At 37.1% G+C, this 25,899-nt stretch overlaps 1 protein-coding gene across 1 annotated transcript in view; it reads left to right on the top strand.

The window, feature by feature from the left end:
• The window catches only part of PDZD7 (PDZ domain containing 7), an 809,774-nt gene that overhangs the window by 696,017 nt on the left and 87,858 nt on the right, over positions 1-25,899 (top strand). Inside the window, exon 16 of the mRNA XM_044056491.1 lies at positions 23,170-23,270. Coding sequence (XP_043912426.1) covers positions 23,170-23,270 — 101 coding nt within the window. The remainder of the gene's footprint in view (positions 1-23,169; positions 23,271-25,899) is intronic.

Below are 25,899 nucleotides of genomic sequence, written 5' to 3'. Positions count from 1 at the left end.
TATACATGTCATTTTTAAATAAATCAAAGTCTATAGCTTTAGTATGTTCAGCATTTGTCTGTCACATGGTGTTGCAGTATAACAGAGGATTATCTTCTGATCTTTACATATCATTAAGCCATTTGGAAAATTTCCCATTACGTTCTACTTCTTTGTTGGTATTGCTGGTTTCCATAGAATCCAAATGGGCATCCCTTCTGTTCGGATTATAGTCCATTTCGACTTGTGTAAATCCCTCGGCCATGCTCACTGGCTGGTGTATCAATAACACAAATAGAAGAATACAAAACATTACACCAGCAGATTGGATTAATGTCTCATTAGTAAAACCAGATAAAAATACTACTACTGTTATAAAATAAATACTAGCAAGCCGACACACGGCCAGGTTAAAACGTTAAAATATTATTATCTGCTAAGTGCTTTCACAACTCTTAGTTGCTTCTTCAGACCATTAAAATTATACTAAAATCACAGCCTTATGTACTTAAAACAGCTAAAAAAATCCAATAAACTACAAGAAGCAATTACAATTCAATTTAAAATGAACTGTGCCTAATTACTGAATGTAGTCTCCTAACCTACCAATCACATAAAGTTATGCAAAATCTTGTCCAATTGGAATCAGGACCTAAGATCTAACATCCAATCAACAGACTATATTTACAATAACATGATTGGTTAGATGTAACCCTAATGAATATGTTAAGCATGATATGATTGGCTGGCATCGGGTGTGCACATAGACATATGTGATATGCTTGTCACCAAGCCAGATCTTGACGAAATTCACATAATAACAAAGAACAATTTTGTTTCAATCCTAACTATATTGAAACACTTATTAAACAAATAAACCTCAATAATTAAATATTTCCCTAGTAATTGTTCCATTCCAAATATTAAACCACCTTTGTATCAAACGGTTCTAAAAATGCTTATGAAACAAATGCCTTATCATTTCGTGTAAAACAGCAATTAACAAATAAAAACAAAGGGATTTATCAAAGCCAAAACAATATCTAGACTTTAATCAGCCTATTGCCTCCTTGAATATCCAAAGGTGACCTGTTAACATGTTACTGGGTCAATGAAAATGGACCGAAGGCAATCTACGTTTCAAATTGTCAAGAAACCATTTAACAATAACTGTTGGCATTATGTCACTTTTTAAATTAAAGCAAAAAAAGTTAGAGACGTGATTTTTGGAATGGTCATGTATTTCCATGGCCCAGGGTACAAGGAATAATAATTGATTTGACCAGGAATGACAATACGTCTAATAAGAACATGTCAACTTGTAATAAACCCACTAATATTACATCAGCGATGATTGAGGAGATAGGTAATGGACAAAATCAAATGAGTGAAAAGCCTCCTCTCGATGTTACAACAGAGAGATATGAGACAAGAGAGACAGTCTCAAAATCTCCCTTCATATCAGAGAAACAACCAGTGGTGGGACCAAAAGACCTCAGACGTACTGCATCTATTCAATATGAGCAGTTTTTTTTTTAAATTACCACTACCAATAAACAGGAAGGAATTAAAATATCAGAGTCATTCGAGAAATTGAGGAGGAAATATACAAGCTGCAATGGTCCCACTTAGACTATCAAAAGAATGTGGAAAATGGGGTAAAGTCATTAGTATGGAACATATATAAACATCAACTTACATCAGAGGAACTTTCACTTTTAGAAAAAGGACCATCCTTTATACTTTCTCAACCATCAGAAATAGTTGATGTTATACTTGATTTGAAATTGTTCGTACGTAATGTTTAAGATAAATTATGGGGCTTCAGAAAGTAATACAACCATGTATAAAAAAACTGGCATGGTGATTCCTGTGCTACAGCCATTGTTACATGCCTTCTTAAAAACTTGTACTAATGAAATCTATGATTTATACAATAACAGATATAAGAGGATTAGCAGGTAGAAAAACGTTACATTTAATGAAAGGAAAGCCTTAAATTTATTACGTGATAACAGAGACATAGTAATTAAATCTGCTGATAATGGAGGCCCCACAGTAGTTATGGATACAACTTATTATAACCAAACTATGATGGATATACCTACATATAATCTGATCACATTGCAATATATAAAGAATATACAGAAGAATATACAGCAAATGATAGAAGAATTGGCAGCCTTAAGGGAGATAACAGTAGAACTAGCTGAAAATTTTAAGAAAGAACACCCTACTGTACCAGTTATTCAAGGAATCCCTAGAATACAAAGGACCCTATAAAACCGCCTTTAAGACCTATAGTAGATGGGGTAGTTTGGCTTACTGAGCCATTCTCAATCTATATAGAGAATCATTTACGTCCAGTATTAAATACCAAACAGTATATTCTTAGGGATACAAAACAATTTTTACAGGATTTATACCAATTAGTATGTATCTTATCACAATGGAGGTAAGGTCACTATTTACCATAATTCCAAATGAAGAAGGAGTTAGATCTATTGTTAGATATTTGCAACAATATAGTAGCTATGATAACAAGCTCATCCAAAGAATAGCCACTTATATGAATATAGTCTTGTCTAATAATGCTTTTGCATTTAATGGAAAATACTATTTACAATTAGATGGCATAGCTATGGGCACAGCATGTGCCCATAGCTACACCAAAATGGTAATGGGCATATGGGAGAACCAATACATTTTTGAGAACTCTATAGTAGACTTATATCCTTCTATTGATGATTTGTCAATGACATATTTCTATTGTGGACAGCGACAGAAGAAGCCTTCTATAATTTTGACAAATATATACAAAGTACTACCACATATCTTAAATTTGATATTAAATCATCTCTTCAAGCTATTGACTTCTAAGACCTACACATAGAGATCTAGGAAGGGAACCTTAATACAGGAATACACAGGAAACAATGCTATCACAACAAATGTTTACATCGCAAAATTATGCACCCTATACACATTTTTGCTAATATAGTTAGAGGCCAAGGTATGAGAATATCAAGGTTGAGTCCGGATATAAAGGAATACCATAAAGAGATGGATAGACTGGCAATTTAATGATTAGGTGATATAATGAAATGGATGTTAGGAAAACTTTGGACGAAGTACATACTTTAAGAACAACCACAGCAAAACCTTATTTTTCAGAAAACTGTGAAATTGGATCCCATGTAAGATTCCAAGATAATGGAAATGTCAAGATGAGTATGTTTTATACTAACAATGTAAGAAATATTGTCAGTGTTATACAAAAGCATTGGAATATTTTGACTAGTGATGATAGAATTAAAGAAGTCGTAGGAGATAAACTACAGGTAAGATATAAAAAACAAAAAATGTATTAAAAGAATCTTATGTCATAAAAACATGATTTCAACTGGACGTGACATAAATGCACAAATGAAAACCCATTTGTGTTGCAAATGTCCTTAATGCCCTTATATAAACAGTGCATCTATTTTTGTACATCCTATTACTAAGAGGGAGTATAGGTTTAAAGAAGAGGCAGATTGCAACACTAATAATATTACATATTTAGCACAATGCATGTCATGTGAGTCATTTTATGTAGGAAAAACTAATAGGCACCTGAGAGACATAATAAGAGAGCACTTTTATAGCATTAGAAATAGTGACAATACCAATGCCCTGTTTAAACATATAAGAAATACTACATTGGATCATAAACTTTAGAACTTTTATATAATAACCAACATTCAGGTGATATAAGAAACCTTATGAAGACCCATGAAACTAGGTGGATCATCAAATTACATGCAGGTGGAGAAAAAGGCCTTACTGGCAGTATCCCTCTGAAACCTATACTTAAACCAAGAAGATTGGTTAAATGATAGGTATATTAAGCCTAGATAATAGAATACGAATGTTGCAAAGCATATTATAAGTGTAATAGTGAAAGAAGTTATATTGCACCTTAGAGATGTAATAATTGAGTATCAGTAAACAACTGCCCTGTTGACAGTGAGCATAAGGAACAATTAATAGTTATGCTTACATCTGTATCTAATAATATGCTACATTGGAAGTGTTATTTATTATTCCATTTTCAATAAGTATTCAGTATAGAGTGTTATCTTTCACCAAGGAAGATGATGCTTTTGTGTATAAAAATGTTAATACTGTAAAAGCACACTATTGTGTTAGTTTAAGTCACAGTCCTACTTGTAGATGAAGACTGGAGGGATCAGTCTATACTGACATATAGACTTCTTTAGTAAGTACTTGAATACTAGTTTATATGGTTAAATGCCATCAGTGAATGTGTTGGCTTAGTTTTTGGGCCGTTTCTCACTGTTAGTGATCATGATTGGTTCTTGGACGTTAAAGTTTTGGTGAGCCAACATCCATGATGTGTTTTTCCATCTTAGTAGGTCTATGTATGGTTCTTTGCTAAGAAGTGATATGTTTAATTATCAAGTGTATAAATGGCATTGTTGCCCGTCACTCCGCTGGTGCAGATGGTGAGCTTTAGTGTTGAGATCAGTGAAGTCTTGAATGCCTGTAATGTGTAGTTGGCTTTAAAGATAATTGTGTTGATGGTTTTGTATTTATCTGGATTCTTATTTCTATGAGATCTGGTGTCTGCGGTTTTAGTAGGTGCTTGAAGCATGTTCTGATAGTGTAGTCATGCTCTGTTTTAATGAATCCTCGCAAAAGTACATGTTAATATATATTGGGCCTGAGTGAGTTTGATAGGCTGATTTCTCAAATAACTGCATTTGAATGGAGTATATTCAGCTACCAATAGCAATTTGAAATAAAACTTTTTAACCAATCGCCTCTTTAGTATAGCATTTGGTTGAGTAGAGACATAATCAGTGTCTGTTGACTTCAAGATATTCATCTTTGGTCCATGTAGTTATTAATTGTGGGCCATTTGATTAATAAGGCAGCCTAATGATAGATTGCCTCTGGATATGCAAGGCAATTATAGGCTAATCAGTGTTTTGGTAGTGTTTCGGCTCTGATATAATTATTTGTTTCTTAACTGTTATGCTGTTTTAAGTGAAAATAGAATGTAATTATTTTGCAAACACATTTAGATTGCTTAGTAGGACTCATGATAATGGCACTAACATCTAGCTTGAATTTTATGAATGTTTATTTCCATAAGATCTGGTGCTTGTGGTTGCATTTAGTGTTTTGAGCATGTTTTGGTAATGTAGTATCCTATGTCTCAATGCAATTTTGCAGAAGTGCATGCCTTTTATGCATTGGACCTAAGTGACTGATAAGCTGATTTCCCAAAAAAGTACATCTAATTGGAGGAAACTTTACAACCAATAGAAATATGATATAAAATTTCTTAACCAATCACTTTTTTAGTATGGCGATTGGCTGAATAGAGATATAACGAATGTCTTTTGGTTGTAAGACATTCATTATTGGTCTATGCAGTTATTAGTTGTAAGTGTTGTATATGATTATGCTAGTAAGTGGAAATATTACTAAGGAGATATTTAAAAGGTGCCATAATGCTAACAGTTATTGTCGAGTGGTTTCTTGACAATTTGTTACATAGATTGCCTTTGGGCCAGTCTGATTGACTCAGCAACATGTTAATAGGTCACCTTTGGATATCCAAGGCAGCTATAGACTGATTAAAGTCTAGATATTGTTTCGGCTTTGATAAATTCCTTTGTATTTGTTTGTTAATCGCTGTTTTAAGTGAAATGATAAGGCAATTGTTTCATAAGCATTTTTAGAACCTTTTGATACAAAGGTGTTTTAATATTTGGAATGGGACAGTTACTAGCAAAATATTTAATTAGTGAAGTTTATTTGTTTATTAAAAAGTATTTTAATATGGTTAGGATTGAAACAAAATTGTTCTTTGTTATTATAGGTTCATAGGTAGGTACTAGGCTATCGGCCTGGGGCCTATACAAGCCCAGCCAAAAAGGTACCCTGGCTTTTGCCACCCAAGAAAATTATTTTCCTGTGCCACTGTCGAGCAGAGCCACAGAGGTGATCTCCGGGGTGAATTTCCTATTTCCCATCCAATCATCAAGATTTTTCTTGAAGAGTGCTAATGAGGAGCTTTGTTTGATATAGATAGGTAGTTTATTCCAGAGTATGGGAAGTCTATGGGACAGGAATTTATTCCTCCAGCATGTTCTGTTTATTGTGGTGACAAGGTTTAGGCCCCTAGAGCATGTAGCTTGGAGGGAATGAGATTTCTTTAAGTGGAGCATGTCCAACAGCTCTGGGTTTGACATAGCTTTGTATATTAAGCAGAGATCACCTCTGAGTAGGCGATATTCGACAGAGTAAAGCTGGAGTTTTTTTAGACGGTCTGCGTAGGGCATCTGTTTGAGGCCGGTAATCCTCTTTGTGAGGTATTTCTGCAGCCTTTCCAGTTGTTGTAGATGTCTTGTGAGGTACATACCAAAAGGGGCATTGTACTCTATAATGGGTCTAATGAGTGATGAGTAGAAGGGAACAATGACCTCTTTTTTTCTGGATGAGAAACCTTTTGTGATGAGGTGTGCCATGTAGAAGGATTTCCTAACTACTGTGGTGATGTGATTATCAAAGGAGAGACTACTGTCCACCTGTGTCCCAAGGTCTCTTATCACACTTTCGGTGTTAAGTATACTACTGCCTATGTTGTAGTTCATGGGTACAGAGTTTTTACCAAAGGGGATGACAATGCACTTTTTGGCATTGAGCTTGAGGCCATGGCTTTGACACCAGGCATCTGTCTCAGTGAGGCCCTTTTGTAGGATGTCCACATCGTTAGGAGTTTTGATTATGGCTCCTAGTTTGCAGTAATCTGCAAACTTCATTTGCCAAAGTCCTTCTGTGTTAGCCTGTACTTCAGAGATGTAGATACCAAACAGGGGAGGACCCAGGACTGAACCCTGTGGTACTCCACTTGTCACTGGTCCGAAGTCGGATTTGGAGTCTGCTACTTTCACAGTTTGGGTTCTGTCAGTGAGCCAGTTGGCAACCCATCTTGTGACATAGGGATTTATACCTAGTTTAGTGAGTTTATCTATAATTCCAGAGTGGGGGATGGTGTTGAAAGCCTTGGCAAGATCTAGATAGGCTGTGTGAACCACCTTACCCTTGTCTATGGCTTTGGTGACTGCTTCAAAAACATTTATCGGGTTTAGGAGACATGATCTGCCTTTTACAAACCCGAACTGGATAGTATCCAGAGTTTGGAGATTACCACTGTCTTTGTTTATAAGTTCCAAGATGATAAGTTCCATGGCCTTGCAGACCAGGCTTGTCAGGCTAATGGGGCGGAAGTTCCCAGGGTCTGTGGTGGCTCCCCCCTTGTGGAGTGGGATAACCATTGTTGTGCACCATTCAGCAGGCACAAAGCATGAGGAGAGGCTATTATTGAACATGGTACTTAGGTGGTGTGCCAGTTCATTCTGTAGTCCATGTAGAACACAGCCTGGGATGTTGCCTGGTCCCATGGATGCTGTGTTCTTGGCTTTGGAGAGTGTGGTTTTTACCTGTGCAGCCGTGATTACAGGAACTTTGCATTCTTCCGGTATAGAGATGGGCTCTTTAGGGGGTGAGGGTAAAGTTAGCACTGAACCTATCTGCCAGGATGTTGGCAATATCAGTTGGGTCTGTATATTTAGTGCCATTGTGCTGTAACTCAGAGCAGATCTGAGTGTTGCCACTGAGATTCTTGACATAGCTATAGAATGCTTTGTGGTTGTTTTTAGAATCAGTGGCAATTTTGTTTTTGTAACTAGCTTTGGAGGATTTTATCAGGGATCGCAGCTTCTTACTGAGGCTGACCAGGGAGCTCCTCCACTTGTGGGATTTTACTCTCTTTTCCAAGAGTTTCTTCCTTCTGTTGTACAGTTTGTTTATGGCAGAGGACCACCAGATTGGCATCCTTTTTTTGAAGGATAGCATCTTGGTTCTGTTTGGGATAGCACAATCCATGCACTCATGTAAGTGCTTATAAAGTGCAATTGTGTAGGATTCAGTAGTCATAACTGTATTGTCCATCTGCATGGGTGTCATGAAATTCACCACTTTTGTCTTAAGAAGCATGAAGTTGGCTCTGGAGAAATTTTTTACCATGATTTCCTTCATGTGCGGGTGGAGGCAGGATGTGGATATCTAGGGTAATTAGCTTATGGTTGGATTGGACCAATGAGGCATTGACTTCAGGTGTGGAACACCGGTCACTCATATTAGTAATAACTAGATCTAGGATATTGTTGCCCCTGGTGGGTGTGTGGATAAGTTGATCCAGGGCTTTGGAGTTTATGAATTCCAGAAAGCGTTGAGCAAAGGAGTTGGTACATGAGTAGTTTTCCCAGTTAATGGTGGGGTAGTTGAAATTGCCCATTATTAGGGTGTTTGGTTGAACCCTAATATTTTCCAGTACATCAAGAAAAGAAGAGTGGGAATCCTGGGGCATGGTGGGTGATCTGTAGCAAGCTACAATTTGGATTGCAGTTTTGCCCAGAGTTAGTTGCACTTGTGAATTTAGTCAAGATCTGGCTTGGTGACAAGTATATCACATATGTCTAAGTGCACACCGGACACCAGCCAATCATGTCATGCTTAACATATCCATCTAGGGTACATCTAACCAATCGTGATATTGTAAATATAGTCTATTGATTGAATGTTAGATCTTAGGTCCTGCTTCCAATAGGACAAGACTTTGCATAATTTTGTGTGATTGGTAAGTTAGGAGCCTATGTTCAGTAATTATGTACAGTTAATTTTAAATTGAATTTTAATTGCTTCTTGTAGTTTATTGGATGCTTTGTTTAGCTGTTTTAAGTATATAAGGCTGTGTTTTCAGTCTTATTTTTAATGTTCTGAAGAAACAACTAAGAGTTGCAAAAGCGCTTACCAGACAATAAAAGTTTAACTTTTTAACCTGGCCATGTGTCGGCTCACTAGTATTTATTTTATAACAATAGTAGTATTTTCATCTGGTTTTACGAACAAGCTGTTAATGTGAGATGCTGGTGTAATTTTTTGGATTCAGATACATATGTTTACATTTTCAGACTTTATGATTTTTCCCACCCGAAAACTTTGGAAGGCTGGTTCTGATAATTGACTGTTCTGATAATCGATGTTTGGATAATCAACTGTCTACTGTCCTGACATGACTGTGCTGTATTAGAAGGTACTTCTCTCCTGATAGTGCTACCCTTTAGATGAGACATTAAACTTGGGTCTCATCTGCCTGAGCTGGTGGTAGGTCAGGAAAATCTAAAAGATCTCAAGGCACTTTTCAAACAGAGCACAGGGATTTTATTAAAAAACATCAATATAAAGACAAGAAAAGACATGCTTATATAAAAGTGACAAGCACATTGCTAGCATATACTAGTCTGCTAAGTTACTTCCATACAATCTTTATGCCATAACAATTAATTTAACTGGACTAAAACATGTTGTACATCCTATAGTTTGTTATATAATAATGCAGAACAATGATTACAATAAGTAAGTCAGAAATTAATATTCTATCTGTGAAATCTATGTCTTGAATTTCTACATCACAATACAAACTATATGAAATCATATCAAGAGTAATAGTGTTATGGCGGGGGGGGGGTAAATAAAATGTCTTTGCAAGTATTTCCAAAAGACAGAAGTCTACTATAATCCAAAAAAAATGTGAAAACTTTTATTCAGTATTTCAAACTGTGCATAATCATTTAGACAACAGTTTATATCTCATCTGTCCTTTAACTGGCATTTTTTACAACAATAATCTCTATGAACAAAATACAGCAGTTCAAAATGTTATCTAAATCTTTTTTTCCTTTTGATAATAGCAATTCTAACAGAAAACGTTTTGTAAACCCATCATTTAACTTAAAAGTATTGCGGCACAATGTACTTATATCAAGCTATTCTAGTAGGAGAGGCAACAATAATACTATGAATACTACAGTCATTTGAGTTCCAAGTGTTTGAAAACAGCTGCCTCAAAGCCATGGAATAAAGTGCCTTGTAGCTCATGAATTTGGGCAAGGAGCTGTGGGAAGGGAATTTTAGTGTGAGGGAGTGGGGGTGACATTTTAAGTTTAGAGAGTGGAAAGGAATTTTTAGGCTTAGGGAGTAGGAGGGTAATTTTAGGGTTAGGGAGCAATTAGGAAATTTTTGTTCGGGAGGTTAAAGCTTTAGGTTTAGGGAGTGATCAGTGACTTTATGGTTAAGGAGGAAGTGGAGGTTTATGGAAAGGGGGCACAGACTCAGGTTTGGAACTGGATGTGAGTTATAGGGTTAGAGGTTAGGTTCTGGTAAGGCTATATAGCTTTGTAGGTCCATGTGTTGAGAGGGCTATGTAGTAGAGAGGACATCCCTAGATCACTTAGATGCCATTAAGAAGCCTTTGTTAAGTACCTCTAAGCTTTCTTAAGTTTGGGTTTTGCACTAGGGTGGCACTTAAGTTTATGTTTTCCTGATTTTGAAACATAATCAAGCATTCTATTCAGTACAAATACATTCTTAGTAATGTTTATTGTACTTGTCATACAGTGTAATAGCTCAGATGTCACATTGTAGCAAACAGCTATCTGTCACACTGAAGTAATTAGTTTTCTACTATGGAATGATTGCTTAAATGTGTCTTCATTTTTACAGATGCACAGATTATTCCAAATGCTTTCTTTCCAGAACTAATTCCTTGCCATAAAACATAGAAATTAATTCACTATACAGCAGGGTATCACTGAGGTGATTCCCGCATCTGTAGTTTTCTCCTTAAAAGTGATCTGTTCAGTCCATCTGTTTTATTACACTGTATGCCAAGCACTATACAACTTAATAACATTTTTATCCTGTTTCATCTTACTTTTGTTACCTTTCACTTGAATATAGTGCACCGATTTATTGTGTTACTGGGAAAATGATTGTACCACTTTTAATTACTTTAGAATAAAATTGATCCAGACTACAGAAAACATACCAACCCGCTACAAACTGTTTCCCCCCCATCTGATACATCATCAGAAGATGGGGCTGAATGACATGGAATCAGGAAGTAATTGAACAGTTGCTCAGCATTCAATAAACAGAAACCAGTTTACTGAAGTAAGTAAAGCAAAAACTACACATTTTAGAAATAGAAAGCCCACTTTACAAGATTAGGGCATGATTATAGTAAAAAATGGTTAAATAAATGTGTACACGATCGTTAACCATCATAACAATGTCATCAGTATGTGCCATAGCTAAAGGAAATGGAATATTCAGTCTAACATGCCGTAAGGTTTCTGCTAAGAGAATCTGGTATTTAGAAATAATGACATTATTAGCAAAAGCAAATAAGACACTATTTAAAGGGCATTTTTATTTGCCTTAATATCATTATTTATCTGCTCATTAAATGAGATCTTAATATAAGTATATTCACATATAAATCATATGACAAAAATCAAATGTCAGATGCTTGAGATGAAAACCAAAAGTATTAAAAATATCGCACAGCATGTCAGGAATAATATTGTCATGCACTTTGGCAATATCACAAACCAGAGTTTTACAATTTGCTTTTTTTGTCTTAGAATACAAACAATAACTTCCTTAAATAAAAATAAAAGTAGCACATGTTTAATAAATTTAAGTCCATAAATCTCTGCATCTATAACTCCATGTAATAACTATAAATTCCATTTTGTAATGTTTTAATGAAAATGTTACAGTCAGTATTAGTAAGGGTCAACAATGTCCAATTATTAATATAATTTTGTCATCCTTTTTATGTATAAACCTTAGTACCCATGGCAAACAGTTTTTATCTGTATCACCCTTGGCCAACTTTTCATTTTTAATACTTTTAGAAATAGAGTGCACTGCTTTGTGTCAAAAGATGTATAATGCTTATCTCTAAAGCCATCCATACATGAGAACAATCATTCTTAAGAGATGGAAATGCCATGTCGAACTTTTTATCATTAATAGGTTTACCATATTTTCTGCTGTAATGATACTAAACCTTTTAACATTCTGTGCAATAGATGGCCAGTGTGGACTGACAGAATATGCATTATGATCATAATTTACAAGAAAATCTATAGTTCATACATATAACTCATTATCAGAATTTCTAATATGGCTCATTATACTTTCTTTATATTTAACCAATCTGCCCAAAAAAGAGGTAACTCTTCTTGCCGATCATACAAGAGATGTTTCTGTCTTTGCAATAAAGAATGTTTCTTGTTTAACATTTTCATGTACCTGGTTCTTCAGGACTTGTGTATAAGCTTCAGTTATCTTTTAATGCCACTTCATGGCATTCAACTAATGCAATACATTCAGACTTCCTTGAATGCCAAAAATATATTTTTCCACATAGAGATTTCCTTTTTATACTTAGATTTATGCTGAATCCATCAACTTTTTCACAGGAAAAAGGCCTCATAGACAAGTGATGCTGCCATAAAATACCAACTTGGGAAGTATAACATGTAGTGTATGTCACATCTAGTGTGCATAACATCACAGTTTAACTTTTTAATATCCTTTCTTATATGGATATAGTCCTGGTTACACTCAGTTCTAGACTAAATGGCCAAACGTCAGAAAAGCATGCTGGAAAAGATCTACCATCTACTTATTTCAAATTTTCAGAAAGAAGAACATAATCAATGCAAAGTGTATTTCTTTTATAAATGTAATGTCTTCTCTTTTATAAGAAAAATTTGATGTATTGCAAAGGTTTCTTATAAGCATATACATTACAACCTATTTTCCACATTTTTGGTGTAGGTTACAATTAAAATATCCAAATATAATTGCATTAATATTGACATTCATATGGCATAAGTTGCTCAGAAAAGTGACTCCTATCTTAAACATTGGTATCCGCGGTGGTGCAGCGGTAGCGTTTTTCCCTCACAGCAAGAGGTTCTCCTGTTTGATTCTCAGCTAGTGTGTGGGGAGTGCCTTCTGTGTGGAGTCTGCATATCCTCCCCGCAGGTTAAGTGGTGTTCTGAAAGACATGTGTGAATGGGCGTGCCATCGTTGAAGGTTGGGTGTCGAGCTGGCAACTCGGCACCATGAAAATCTGCTGCCAAACATTAGCGGACCGGAGTTCCGCTGTGCCGACCCCTAACCGGGAAAAGCCAGCAACATGCATAAAGGACTACCAGTCTATAAGTCTGTTAAAACAGAGATACATGAAGAAATAAGCACCTACCAGAAAGGGCAACAATTTGCTCAAGTGAACTAGATTACTGTTATTTCCACATTTGTCACTATCCTTAGTACTGGGTATGTTTTCCCTTTGTCATGCACTTCTTTAGGTTCTAAATCACCACCATGCTGTTTATTATCAGGACATACATATTCAGAATCTTGTTAAGTATCACAACAGCAAATATTGTCAGTCTCTGATGGTAAATGTTAAAGTAGGTTCAACAGAGTCAGGTAAAATATTCATACTATTACAACCAAACCAATAGTGCTGATACAGCATTTTACAGTTTTTAGCAGAGTGACCCTGTTCACCATACTGAGCACATTTTCATTTTGGATATTCTTAGATTAAATGTGATTCAGATGCACAAAAAAAATAAAAGTTTCTGTTACCTCCATACTTAACCACAGCTCTTTTACCATAAACAACAACATTGTTAGGAAGATAGGTAATCTTAGTACCTGATACTTAAAAAGAAACCCACACAGCCTATGCAACAGTCCATAAAGGAATTTCATCAAGCTGTGTTGTACATCAAAACAATATGGAAAATATTAGCAAAATAGTGCTTAATCTCAATATCACAGACTATGTAGGTTCTATATGGTAAAAAAAGTGTTCATTACTATTATTGAAATGTGTACTAAAAAGTGTATAAGCTTTCCAGGGACTACAAAATATTTGCTAACATACAAAGTAAAGAAACACTCTGCCAGTCCTGTTGATTAAAAACTCACTTCATAAAATTGTTCCACTCCAATATGAATCAGCAACCTAGCATCAGAAGGCACAAATCCCAAGGGAACAATGACTAAATCCTACATGAAATGCCTGTCTAAGATCTCATTTGTTTACCAGAAATATGAATTACTGGCATGCACCATAGCATTATACCTGGAGCAGTCATGCTAATATTCTTAATTTTAACCATTGTTGCATATGTTCTTGAGTACTGTACAATCACCAAAAGTCTGACATACTGCTTTCTCCATCTCTTTCACAAACATAGTTGCAGGAAGTAGTTCACCTGTATTTATAACTAACAGGTCAATATAATCTAGTAATGAACTCTCCCCCTCCCCAAGTGTAATGCAGTGCTTAACCGCTTCAGACTAGGATAAAGCTTCACACCTTCTGGCTCATCTCCATTAATAAAGGAAGTTAATATATGATCCTCCAATTCACCTTCTTGTAAAGTGACAATATGCACTTCTTTTCTGCTGAGACACTGCACAAACATTTTGCACATGTTGAACTTTGACAATACACCCAAGACTCCTTTTCTAAACTATTACACAACAGCAACGGTAATTCTCTCGACTGTATAAACCATTTGCTCCATTTTGTAGGAAGAGGGAAGTACATCTACACCAAAAAGTGTAGGGAAAGTTCACCTGGTCAGTATAATTACTACCTCAAGTCTCCTCTGAAAACAGACTGACAACATAGTGGGACTAACCCAGTCAACAAGGGATAAATAAATAAATTGTATTTTTAAAGCAAGGTAATATTACAAAAATTCACTGACAGTGATATTTAGGGTACATAGTGAGCCCCAGACAGTTCTGGAAAACTCTTGAAGAAGGGCAAGTAGTAACATTTTTGTCTCTCAGCCTTATTTGTGAGAACAAGTAGGTTAATTATGAATCCATACTACATATGTTCATAATTGTTCACTTAAATGAATACAAATTACAACTGACAATGAAGAATGTAAATATTCTCTATTTGCCATTTTTTATTTGCAGATACCGTATGCATTTACAGCACGGTATCCCTTGTATACCCTTGGCTCTGAAAATATCAAGTTCTGACTGGCTGGTCAGTACCTTCCTGCTACATATAAACACAACAAAACATTAATCATGGCAAACATTCCAGTCAGCTAAATTCTAAAATTCCATCTATGACCCACAGTCATTTCAAAGAGTTACTCAATGTCTCTCCTCAAATTATATATTGGACACACAGCAGTCTCTTTTCATGACAGAAAAAATACAAATAGACATAGTTATATAGCTATAGATATTCCCTGCAAAATAAGAGATGCTCACAAGTACTAGCAGTTGTCTTCTTAATGGATTAGAACAATTCCCCAAACTGAGAGTTTTCTTTGAAGAAAGAAACTCTTCACAATTACTGATTAGAAAGAAATGTTATCATGTTGCTGTGAATAAAAGGAGCAGACATGGCAGTGATTTTTTCCAGACTATAACAGGCTGAAAGGGACTCAAAAGAAAATGTAAGAAGTTCAAGAAAAACAAAGTATTCCTTATTTAAAAATCTAAAGGGGGCAGTGCAGAGAAACAGTAGCTCTGCAGCCTCACAGCAAGTGGTTCTACTGTTCATTTCTTGGTGGCTAGGGTGCCGTCTTTGTTGAGTTTGGATGTCTCCCCCATTTCTTCTGGGTACTCTTTTCCTTCCACCTCACACAGAAATGCAGAAAGCACATGTGATGTCTAAACTGCCTGCACAGGTATGCATAGTGTGTGTGTGCATTCTGCAACATACAAAGGTCCTGTTCAGAATAGATTTCAATGCCTTGACTCATAGGATACCAAGATAGGCTCCAGGGAGCACTGTAAAAGGGTTCACTGGGTTATCAGAAGATGAACAAATGAATAGATTAAAGTATTAAGTAATATGTACATACACCACTAATAAATTTGTTGATCCTTCTTCATTTTTGTCTTTAAAAGTAACTGCCTTCACTTCAACAGGGCATTCCTAATAAGTATACATTCTGCTGAAAAAATAACTGACCTCAATAAAATCAGCTATGATTTTTTTTAAGTATCATAAGTAGAGACATTAATATATGTACATTTTAATAAATTAATCAGATTAATAGTAAAATGATGTTCCTACCAGCTTGATCCATCTTTCTGTTACTGTACTGTTTGGCTATCATTAATATTTTGTGTGACACCCCACCACTGGACCAGTAATCAAGGAGCCTCAAGTCCTCATCACTAGTACCAATGAGGAATGCACATTGAGAGGATGACAAGTACACACACAGTATTTCCAGAGGCAGCTGCCTACATCAAGTGCAATTTCCCTTAAGAGCACACAGAGACTACAGTCAGTCCGGGACTTGTTTCTCCCTCTTTCTCCAGAACCCCAATAAGACTTCCCACTGACACAGCTATAGAGTTGAGTACTTAGCCAGTACTCCAAGCCAAGTCCTCCAACACTCTCTCTGTCCAACCAATGCTTTGTGTCCCTGCCCAAGTAGCTGACAGACAGACTCTTGGAGATTTGTTTTATATATACACACACACACAAACACACACACACACAGAGCTGTGAAAGGCTAGCACAGGTTCATTAGCTATGCCCCCTTCTGCCCAGACTATAAGGTAGTTATCACTGCCACCAGAACCCGTTATCAGCTACTTTAAGGCCCTTAACAAAGGGTGTCCAATCTTACTGTGTAATGTTATTATTAATACAAATGGTAGTTTGACCAAGAGCAAGGCTATTAGGAGTAGTCGGCACAGTGTCACCAAATAAATATGCAAGTACTCTCAGAACTTAAATATCTCTAGACAGATCAGCCACAATGAAAGGTTTACAAATATTTAATAAATATTAAAAGAATAAGAAAATACTCAGTATATACTTACAGCGACATCAGAGTTCAAAATCACAAGAAATATTAAAAACTACATTGCAGGACAGTCTCAAATAAATAAAGAAAAATATCTAAACTAGGTTTTGCTATATTCCTGGCTATATCTAAGAGAATTACTATACCCTAGTTAGCTTACATCAGAGCAAGGCAGATGTGGTGAATGGATCTTCTAGTTGTTGTCAGGTCCAAGACAGAATACAGAATGCTGTGTCTCACTCAAAGACCTCTCAAATTAATATCTCAAATATTACTGCTAGGATAGCTCGCAGAATGACATAATTTCTTGTCATCTGACTCTATCCCAGGTGAAACCCTCACTGCTGTAATCTGCCAGTATTTAGCATCTACATGTGAAAAATACATAGATCTCAGATCTTTGTCAAATGCTGGAAATCATAAAACAATAAAACACTTCCAAGACAATACAGTAAGCTCCTAGTTTTAGACATTATGTCTCCTTGCTCAATTGAAACTGAAAGATATCATCTTTTATTGCATAGCCATAAAGTTATTTAAGTTCAGTTATTTTTCTAATTTATTTTAGACTGAGGTTAACCTCCTCAATGCCAGTTTCCACTATTAAAATACATACATCTAAACAGTTACAAAAGTGCATGTACATTTCTGTTCTTCTCTAGTAGGATACACTGTGGATACATTTCAAGTACTTTGCAAAAACCTTTTCAACACACACTTCTGTACCAGCAGTTTGATATACACATGACATACAGTTCTAATACATTTGGAACACAAGCAGCATGTTGATATTCACAAATGAGATATAATTATTTACAAAATTCCAGATAGCTGGGCTAGCAGTATCTCCCTTTGTTATACTTCCATCCTGGTGCATCTTTCTGTAATCATCCATCCATCCACAACCCCTTTTCCCATCTTTGCACATGGGGTTGGCAAGTCACTTCAACAGTGACAATCACCTAGAGCTAAGGTTTACATTGCCGGGTGATTGCTGATAAGGTAACTGCTTTTGGCCTTCTTTTAGTCTTCCTATTTTACTCTTAACAGCATTTATTATGAGTAGGAACTGTCAAGTTGTAGAATATTGTAGCTCCAATTGTAACCTTATTAACTGTGCTTTCTGTTATGAAAATGAGCTATGAATAAAAATATCTATTTAATTATAGGGGAAGTTAAATGTTAAGGTGTGAACCTTAGAACTTGTTGATGTTTCAAAACATTTATTTACTAGTTAACTAGGTGCTGAAGGAGCTGGCAATAAAGAATGGGAGTGAGTGACCAGTGTCAGACTGTCCATACCGGGAGGAAGGAGGCAGTCCAGCATGCTGCAGTGATGGTTCCTATTAAAAGAATTTGGTGAGCAGCATGCAACAGGTAGATGGGGACCTGAGCCAGTGTGGCAGCCTCCAGAGAGTGAGTAAACAAACATACTCCTACATGAGGAAGGTATAGCAAACCCTTATATTTGGTGAGTATTTGGACGTCAGCCACCAGGAGAGGGGCTTAAGGTGAAATATACACAAAAACAACCTCCTGTCAATTACAGTCCACTGGTGTTTAACTCTTATCCTCCAAGCCCACTTAAGGAGCTTGTAAGGCTCCTTAACAGTACTTATAATAGTCATAATAATATAAAAGTGTGTGTGTGTGTGTGTGTGTGTATATATATATATATATATATATATATATATATGTATATATATTTATATATGTGTATATATATATATATATATATATATATATATATATATATATATATATATATTTGTGTGTGTGTAACCCAGCCACTGGGGATGCACAAGCCAGTGCATTACTTCTTGCCGGTCCCAAGCCCGGATAAATGGGGAGAGTTATGTCAGGAAGGGCATCCAGTGTAAAACCTCTGCCAAATAACATATGCAGACAACAATACAGATTTCCACACCAGATCGGTTGAGGTCCGGGTTAACAACGACTGCCACCAGTACTGTTAGCCAGCAGGGTGCTGGTGGAAATTGGGCTACTTTTGGCCAAAGGAGAAGAAGAGGGGGAAAGCATGCCCTAAAGCAGAAAGAGAGGAGGAAGGTTAGTAGTGTAGTAATGAGGGTAGGAACTTTGAATGTTGGCAGTATGACTGGTATAGGGAGAGAGCTAGCTGATATGATGGAGAGAAGGAAGGTTGATATATTGTGTGTGCAAGAGACCAGATGGAAGTGGAGTAAGGCCAGGTGTATAGGAGGTGGGTTTAAATTGTTCTATCATGATGTGAATGGGAGGAGAAATGGGGTAGGGGTTATCCTGAATGAACAGTATGCCAAAAATGTTTTGGAGGTGAAAAGAGTGTCGGACAGAGTAATGTTTATGAAGCTGGAAATTGATGGTGTAATGATGAATGTTGTTAGTGCATACGCTCCACAAGTTGGGTGTGCAATGGATGAAAAAGAAACATTTTGGAGTGAGTTGGATGAAGTGGTGGTGAGTGTACCCAAGGGTGAGAGACTGGTGATTGGAGCGGATTTCAGTGGGCATGTTGGTGAAGGGAACAGAGGGGATGAGGAAGTGATGGGCAGGTATGGTGTTAAGGAGAGGAATGCAGAAGGTCAGATGGTAGTAGATTTTGCAAAAAGGATGGACATGGCTGTGGTGAATACATATTTTAAGAAGAGGGAGGAGCATAGAGTGGCATACAAGAGTGGAGGAAGATGCACACAGGTGGATTATATCCTATGCAGGCGGGCTAGTCTGAAGGAGATTGATGACTGTAAAGTGGTGGCAGGGGAAAGTGTAGTTAGGCAGCATAGAATGGTGGTCTGTAGGATGATATTGGTGATCAAGAAGAGGAGGACAAATGTGAGAGCAGTGCCAAGGATCAAGTGGTGAAAGTTGAAAAAGGGTGATTGTGAGGTGGCATTCAGGGAAGAGTTAAAACAGGCACTGGGGGGCAGTGAACAGTTACCAAATAGCTGGGTAACTACAGCAGAGATGGTAAGGGAGACAGACAGAAAAGTGCTTGGTGTGACATCGGGACAGAGGAAGGAGGACAAGGAAACCTGGTGATGGAATGAGGAAGTACAGGAGAGTATACAGAGGAAGAGGCTGGCAAAGAAGAAGTGAGATTGTCAGAGAGATGAAGAAAGTAGACAGGAGTATAAGGAGATGAGGTGCATGGCAAAGAGAGAGGTGGCGAAGGCTAAGGATAAGGCATATGGAGAGTTGTATGAAAAGTTGGCCACTAAAGAGGGAGAAAAGGACCTGTACCGACTGGCTAGACAGAGGGACCAAGCTGGGAAAGATGTGCAGCAGGTAAGGGTGATAAAGGATAGTGAGGGAAACACTCACAAGCGAGGAGAGTGTGTTGAGCAGATGGAAAGAGTACTTTGAGGGGCTGATAAATGAAGAGAATGAGAGAGAGAGAGAGAAGGTTGGATGATGTGGGGATAGTGAATCAGGAAGTGAAACAGACTAGCAAGGAGGAAGTACAGACAGCTATAAAGAGGATGAAGAATGGAAAGGCTGTTGGTCCAGATGACATGCCAGTGGAAGCATGGAGGTGCTTAGGAGAAATGGCATTGGAGTTTTTAACCAGATTGTTTAATGAAATCTTAGAAAGTCAGAGGATGCCTGAGGAGTGGAGAAAAAGTGTTTTGGTACCTATTTTTAAAAATAAGAGTGATATGCCGAGCTGTAGTAGGGATAAAAATGATCAGTCACAACTTGAAGTTATGGGAAAGGTAGAAGCTAGGTTAAGAAGGGAGGTGATGATTAGTGATCAGCAGTATGGTTTCATGCTGGGAAGGACCACTACAGATGCGATTTTTGCTCTGAGAGTGTTGATGGAGAAATATGGAGAATGTCAGAAGGAGTTGCATTGTATCTTTGTGGAGTTGGAGAAAGCATATGATAGGGTGCCTAGAGAGGAGTTGTGGTATTGTATGAGGAAATCAGGAGTGGCAGAGAAGTATGAAAAAGTGGTACGGGATATGTACGAGGGTAGTGTGACAGTGGTGAAGTCTGCAGTGGGAGTGACAGATGCGTTTAAGGTGGAGGTGGGATTACATCAAGGATCAGCTCTGAGCCCTTTTTTATTTGCAATGGTGATGGACAGGTTGACAGATGAGATCAGACAGGAGGCCCCATGGACTATGATGTTTGCAGATGACATTGTGATCTGTAGTGAGAGTAAGGAGCAGGTTGAGGAGACCCTGGAGAGGTGGAGATATGCTCTAGAGAGGAGAGGAATGAAGGTCAGCAGGACTAAGACAGAATATGTGTGTGTGAATGAGAGGGAGGATAGAGGAATGGTGAGGATGCAGGGGGTAGAGTTGACAAAGGTGGATGAGTTTAAGTACTTGGGATCAACAGTTCAGAGTAATGGTGAGTGTGAAAGAGAGGTGAAGAAGAGAGTACAGGCAGGGTGGAATGGGTGGAGAAGAGTGTCAGGAGTGATTTGGGACAGACGGGTACCAGTAAGAGTGAAAGGGAAGATCTACAAGAGGGTAGTGAGACCAGCTATGTTATATGGGTTGGAGACAGTGGCATTGACAAAAAGGCAGGAGTCAGAGCTAAAAGTGGCAGAGTTAAAGATGTTAATATTTGCACTGGGTGTGACAAGGATGGACAGGATTAGGAATCAGTATTTTAGAGGGTCAGCTCAGGTTGGATGGCTTGGAGACAAAGTCAGAGAGGCGAGATTGCGTTGGTTTGGACATGTGCTGAGGAGAGATGCTGAGTATATTGGGAAAAGGATGCTAAGGATGGAGCTGCCAGGTAAGAGGAAAAGAGGAAGGCTTAAGATAAGGTTTATGGATGTGGTGAGAGAGGATTTGCAGGTGGTTGGTGTGACAAAGCAATATGCAGAGGACAGGAAGAAATGATAACAGATGGTCCACTGTGGCAACCCCTAACGGGAACAGCCGAAAGAGAAGATTATATGTGTATATATATATATATATATATATATATATATATATATATATATATATATATATATATGTGTGTGTGTGTGTGTGTGTGTGTGTGTGTATATGTATATAAATATAAATATATATATATATATATATATGTGTGTGTGTATATATATATATATATATATATATATATATATAATACACAGTAAAACTGATAGATATATAATAACAAGGTAGTCGTTCCCAAAAATAACACATCCTAAATGGCGTGAATTGGGATGCCACAAACAAGACTGAAGGGGTGCGGAAATAAATGCATTACCAGTTCACTTGATATGGCTGGATTTTCAAGACCAGGGCAGGATAAAAAGTATACATAAAATGAATCCATAAAGTTTGTGTTTAAATTGTGATTTTTTTTTTCTTCCCAAACATCCTCCAGAAATTGGCCTCAAATCTGTATGGTTAACAAAGCATCAATAAATAATAAATATAGCTTATGGATTACATAAGAAAGTGCAAGGATGTTTAGAGAGTGAACTGGTTAAAATGATAATGCATTTTTTGGAAGAGTAGAACTCAAGGATGTGGGGTGATGTCATCTGTCAAACCAGGGACAATGAACAACTGATGAAAGAAATTTTAGATAATTTGGAGTCTAGTGAATTAATGTAAAATGTAATATATGTATGAAATTCACTGAACTACATTTTCCCTTGATCTTTGGATGTCTTTAAACTCCTGATGTTGATCTTTTTTTTCTGTTAAATTAAACTTTTTTGGAAACTGAAGTTATACTACTAAAATCTTCTTCTTCCTCTTTCGGCTTTTTCCTGGTTAGGATCACCACTGCGGATCACCTGTCTGCTCATGATTGGCAGTGGGGTTTTACAGTGTTGAGTTGCCAGCCTGGCGCCCATCCTTCCATGGAGGGCACACACATACACTCACTCACTCACTCCTAGGGCCAATTTAGAGTATCCAATGCACCTACAGCATGTCTTTGGGATGTGGAAGGAAATCGGCGCACCCGGAGGAAACCCACGCTACCATAGGGAGGACATGTAGACTCTGCACAGAAGGAACCCCAGCCGAGGATTGAACCGGATCACCTCTTGCTGTGAGGTGGCAACATTAACCATTAAAATCTAATGCCATTACTAACCACCTCCACATATCACAGAGAGTAGCCATCGACTGCTAGGTAAACAAAGTGCAAAGCAGCAAAATGTTTATTTGTAATGAGAGTAATAGTGTTTGTTGACTCCGGCATTCTAGAACCAGAAACAAGATCTAGCAAAGGGGGGGCTCTACAAGTTACCTGTCAGAACATGGAATTTGAAAATGCTAACAGTAAATTCACGTTTTGGGGGGATAGTATGTGTTGTAAACCAAAATATGTAAATTTGAAGGGTGCAAATAAAAAAAAGACTCCATGAAGGTAAAAATGTTGTAGATAACTGTTAGCATTCAACTTTATTTTGAAGGTATCAGCATCTCTGGAGGGATAGAGTCCAGGATTCAACCAGTGGTGAAAATTGAGAAGATTTTTCCAGGAGGGGCAGCTGCTGCTACTGGACTTCTTAAGGTAAGTTACAATCTATGACACATGTAAGTTACAATCTATGACACATGTAAGTTACAATATATGACACATGTAAGTTACAATCTATGACAAATGTAAGCTTATTCTCATCATCTTCATTTGCATTATTCTATACATATGTTTTATTATCCAGAAAATGAGTAAAGAGCAAAAAATGGAAGAGGATGAGCTACATGAGGCTCAAGATTAGAGAAGAAACCTCAGTCAGGCTTCCATTTTCACATAGCCACAAACTGAGCACATGTTAAATAACACCTTTTATCAGATTATATAAGTATCATTCAATTTTAATAAATAAAACATGATGGTCTAACTTAGTCTGATTTATGCCAGACAGGAGCAAATTAATTATTTGCCCTTATATGAATGGAGAAACATTAATCATTATGATAACTTCAATACTTTATACTTATGTTAAGAGCAATTCAGGGGATAGTATACCCGTGAATAAAGGACCAGATTCAAAAAGAATTGCTCTCAGTGTAAGTGACTTACACTGGTATAAGCCCACCCTGATTCCAAAAGACCTAATCTCAGTGTAAGTGACTTACTTCAGTGTAAAGCCTGTGTATAAATAGGCTTGCACCAGGGGTCAGAATTAAAAAAAAAATGTGTTCTCAGTGTAAGTGACCTACTCTGATGTAATATACTGGAGTAAATCACTTACAATAAGAGGATATCTTTTGGAATCATGCCCAGTGTTTCAAAGGCAATGGTACAGGTGTGGCCCTTGAGTGCTCTCTTTATCCATATGCATATCATAAATTGTAATTTGAATAGTTTATCAATGTACTAGTAATCTGTACAACATAATACATCTTACATTTAAAAAAAAATTCTACAGTGGCCATATTAGGTAAAACATTTGTAAAGTAATACTGATAATGAAATAAAATAAAATCTAGATCCCAGACTCTTTTGTCATTTCTGTTTTTATCTAAAGCACCTACAAGATATCACTAATGTCCTAGACACTTCTGAAGTGAAGAAATGTCTTCTTGTATCTAAGTTATCTCACAGCATGAGTTTCTCACTTACTAGCAAATTCACATCCTTGGTGATTCACAAATGAGTAAACATTCCAACTACAAACAACCTGCTTTAAACTCTGCCACTCTTAGTGAAGCAATCTGCTGCTCTGAGTATACTGTGTTTGAGATAGTGCTGATGAAATGGGAGACTTCCATAAAGAAGCTATGTATTTATATGCCTCTGTGACTAAGAGTGCGTGTGCCCATCCTTTGCAGTAAGAAACCCAATTTTCTGGATGAGCTCAATTAGTATATCTCCTAATCAATAGTAGGTTTCCCCTTGTTGTCTCTTCTTAGTAGAATCTTTAGGTAAGGAGAATCTGAAGGAGAAATCCCACCCACTGGTCTTGTTGAAAGCTTATTATACAACGACCCCCCTATTAATATTGCAAAACGTGCATGCTGATTGGTCAGCGTGCACGTTGTAAATCAGAGTTATAGTAATGGAAAAAGGTCCGGTCGCCCGGAGTTTTTCCATTAGTATAACTCTTTTTTTTTTTTTTTTTACAGCAACGGAGAACGCAAGATCTCCGTTGCTTGTTACAACCTGTCTCGCCATGTTAAACGAGTTTAATGAGTGAGACAACTTTTAAAAAAAGCAACGGAGCATCTCAATTGCTTTTTTTAAAGTTGTCTCGCTATGTTAAACCCATTTAACATAGCGAGACACTTTAAAAAGCAACGGAGATCTTGCTTTCTCCGTTGCTTTTTTCAAAACTGTCTCGCTATGTTAAATGGGTTTAACCTAGCTAGATAGCTTTAAAAAAAGCAACGGAGATTCTCTGTTGCTTTTTTTAAAGCTGTCTTGCTATGTTAAACTTGTTTAACATAGCGAGAATGGCTGTAAAAAGCAACGGAGATCTTGCTTTCTCCGTTGCTTTTGCCCACAGCTCTGATGTACTGCATAAATATATGCATGTGCAGTACATCAGAACTGCCGCAGAATACCCAGACAACTGCGGAAGGGCAGCAAGGAGGCATTATACAATGCCATTATTTAAGAAAAGTAATTATTTTTTTTCTTAAATAATGTCATTGTATAATAGCAATAACCCACTTCTGGGTGTGGGTAATGCTGGATTTACCCATGGTTGACTTTGTTTGGCCACTCGGGCTTCACCCTCGTGACCAAACCACACCAACCGTGGGTAAATCCAGCATTACCCACACCCAGGCATGGGTTATTGCTATAGTAGTTAAGTAATTGAAAGTGCTATTAACTTACTCAAACGTATAATGCCTATTTATATACTTCAGTTTCACACTCATACCTCCTTATAGTGTCCAGAATTTTTTTGGGCTTGGCTTCTTTAACTAAATGACTTACCAGCAAATAATAGGCAGTATTAGAACAGGTGAGGAGGAGGAGAAGTACCTGTGAAGATGTATATATTTTTATTTGTTAACCAGGGAAGAGCACTGATCCAGATGGATCGTTTTTCAGACTCAGCCCAGGAGCATTGTCTAGTTAAGTGATTTTCTCAGTCACAGAGTAGGCAAATGGAGGCTGAGGGGATCAAACACTGGACCATAGGATGCACCTCATTACCATAATATGCATCTTAATCTTATATATTAAC

Source organism: Protopterus annectens, chromosome 14.part0 (genome assembly GCF_019279795.1).
Source record: "Protopterus annectens isolate FY-2018-M chromosome 14.part0, PAN1.0, whole genome shotgun sequence".
Lineage (NCBI taxonomy): Eukaryota > Metazoa > Chordata > Ceratodontiformes > Protopteridae > Protopterus > Protopterus annectens.
Note: the sequence above shows the minus strand (reverse complement) of the source record. Positions and strands in the feature narration are given on the sequence as shown.